Source organism: Seriola lalandi, unplaced genomic scaffold (genome assembly GCF_002814215.2).
Source record: "Seriola lalandi dorsalis isolate HSWRI2012SDOR001 ecotype SW California unplaced genomic scaffold, Sedor1 jcf7180002000942, whole genome shotgun sequence".
Classification (NCBI taxonomy): Eukaryota; Metazoa; Chordata; class Actinopteri; order Carangiformes; family Carangidae; genus Seriola; species Seriola lalandi.
Genome location: NW_019471601.1, coordinates 1 through 1654, shown reverse-complemented (window position 1 = coordinate 1654; position 1654 = coordinate 1). Strand labels below are relative to the sequence as shown.

At 40.3% G+C, this 1654-nt stretch overlaps 1 protein-coding gene across 1 annotated transcript; it reads right to left on the bottom strand.

Moving 5' to 3' along the window:
* Nucleotides 1-22: 22 nt before the first annotated feature.
* On the bottom strand, nucleotides 23-1482 carry LOC111663308 (macrophage colony-stimulating factor 1 receptor 1-like; the record flags this gene model as incomplete). The annotated part of the gene is made up of 6 exons (XM_023417478.1): nucleotides 23-105; nucleotides 209-371; nucleotides 558-668; nucleotides 868-972; nucleotides 1151-1277; nucleotides 1391-1482. Coding segments are annotated over 6 exons (681 nt in total), but the record flags the coding sequence as incomplete, so codon positions are not given.
* Between the last annotated feature and the right edge of the window lie 172 nt (nucleotides 1483-1654).

The following is a 1654-nucleotide window of genomic DNA, read 5'->3' as shown; positions in this document are numbered from 1 at the left end:
ATTTGGTAGGAAAGTATTTTACCTTGAGGTGATTCCATGATTGGCAGCTGGCTGGGCCTCATCTCCATGTAACTGCTTGATGATGCACTGGAGATCCCACTGTCACTGTTGGATGGAAAGAACATAAAGAGCGGGACGTCAACAGAAACAGATAACTAAGACTTTCACTAATCCTCCATCATCCGACTGCACATGTTTGGAGATGTACCTTCTAATGAACTGTTTCTGATTGCAGATGTTCTTGTAGTCATTTGAGCTCTCCATGATGTCGGGAATGTTCATAACAAAGTTCACAAATGTCTCTGCCTTGTGACGAAGGAAGTTGAGGAGGTCACCAAGGCTGCAGTACTCTGTGATCACAAGCACTGGTCCTGATGAAGAAACACACACAAAGAGTTATGACCCTTTCAACAAAGAAAAATGTGTTTTGCGTGCAAATTACTTAGTTGTACTAGAGTTTCCATTAACTGGCTGACCGAGAACTTTCATAAACATGTTTTTACAATATTTAAATTTCATCACACATGATAGAAAACAAACACAAGCTGCTGTCTGACCTCCATAGGTGCAGGCTCCCAGAAGATTGACAATGTTCTTGTGGTGTCCCAAGTGGCTCAGGATCTTCAGTTCAGACATCAGAGCCTCCCTCTCATCTGAATGGGCACTGGCTACATAACCACATTACAAATTTTGATATCATTTAAATCTGATCATGTTTTACGATCTCTTTAAGTGACATTTTCAAATGCCTAAATCAGGCATAATTTTCATGTTATCTGGAACATTTTCAGATTTGCCAGTCACTCTGACGTGCTCATACAAAACAAAGATCTCTCTGTTAAATCAAAGGTCTGAGCATCGCCTCACCTTTTAACATTTTCACAGCCACACGCATCACATTGTCTTCCTTTCCCAGACCGTAGGCCGTGGCCTCAACGACCTTTCCAAAAGCTCCTGCGCCCAGGATCTTTCCTGGTCAGACAGAAGATAAGAGAGCGCGTTATGAGTATAACAAAAGCCTGCTTATGTGCTATCAAATTTTTATGTTATTTTATCATTTTTCCATTATGTTTACATCTAATATTGGATTAATACCTAATCCAAAGCATTTAAGAGCAGTTGAGTCAGTTTATGATCAAATGTTGCAAACCTAGCCTCAGCTTGTCTCTTGGGAACTCCCACTTCTCATTGTAAGGCAGCTGAGTGGGGTCAATAAAGGTGTAGTTGTTTCCATCTCTCGCCTCAATGATCTTCCATCGGATCTCATACCTGGGTTTCTGAACATAATAGTAGGACAGAATGGCACTGGATCAAAGCCACAAAACCCATGTATCCTTGAAATATCTGAGCGATATTTTACTACTTAGACTACATATGTTTTTACACTGACCTGCTTATATTTGTAAAACAGGAAAATCAGCAGCACAAGGAGGATTGACAGAATCCCTGCTGCTCCAGCCAGAATGGAAGTGAAGAGCTGATCTGTCCAATCAAAGAAAAAACAATATTGATATATAATTTAACGTCATATATACTGACGTATGACTGTGTCATACAAACTGTTATTTTCTTACAAACCAGATATTACATTTGGTTTGAGCCCCAGTCTCCGTGACTGTATGATAACAGACTGACAAGAACAGATACTCACCAG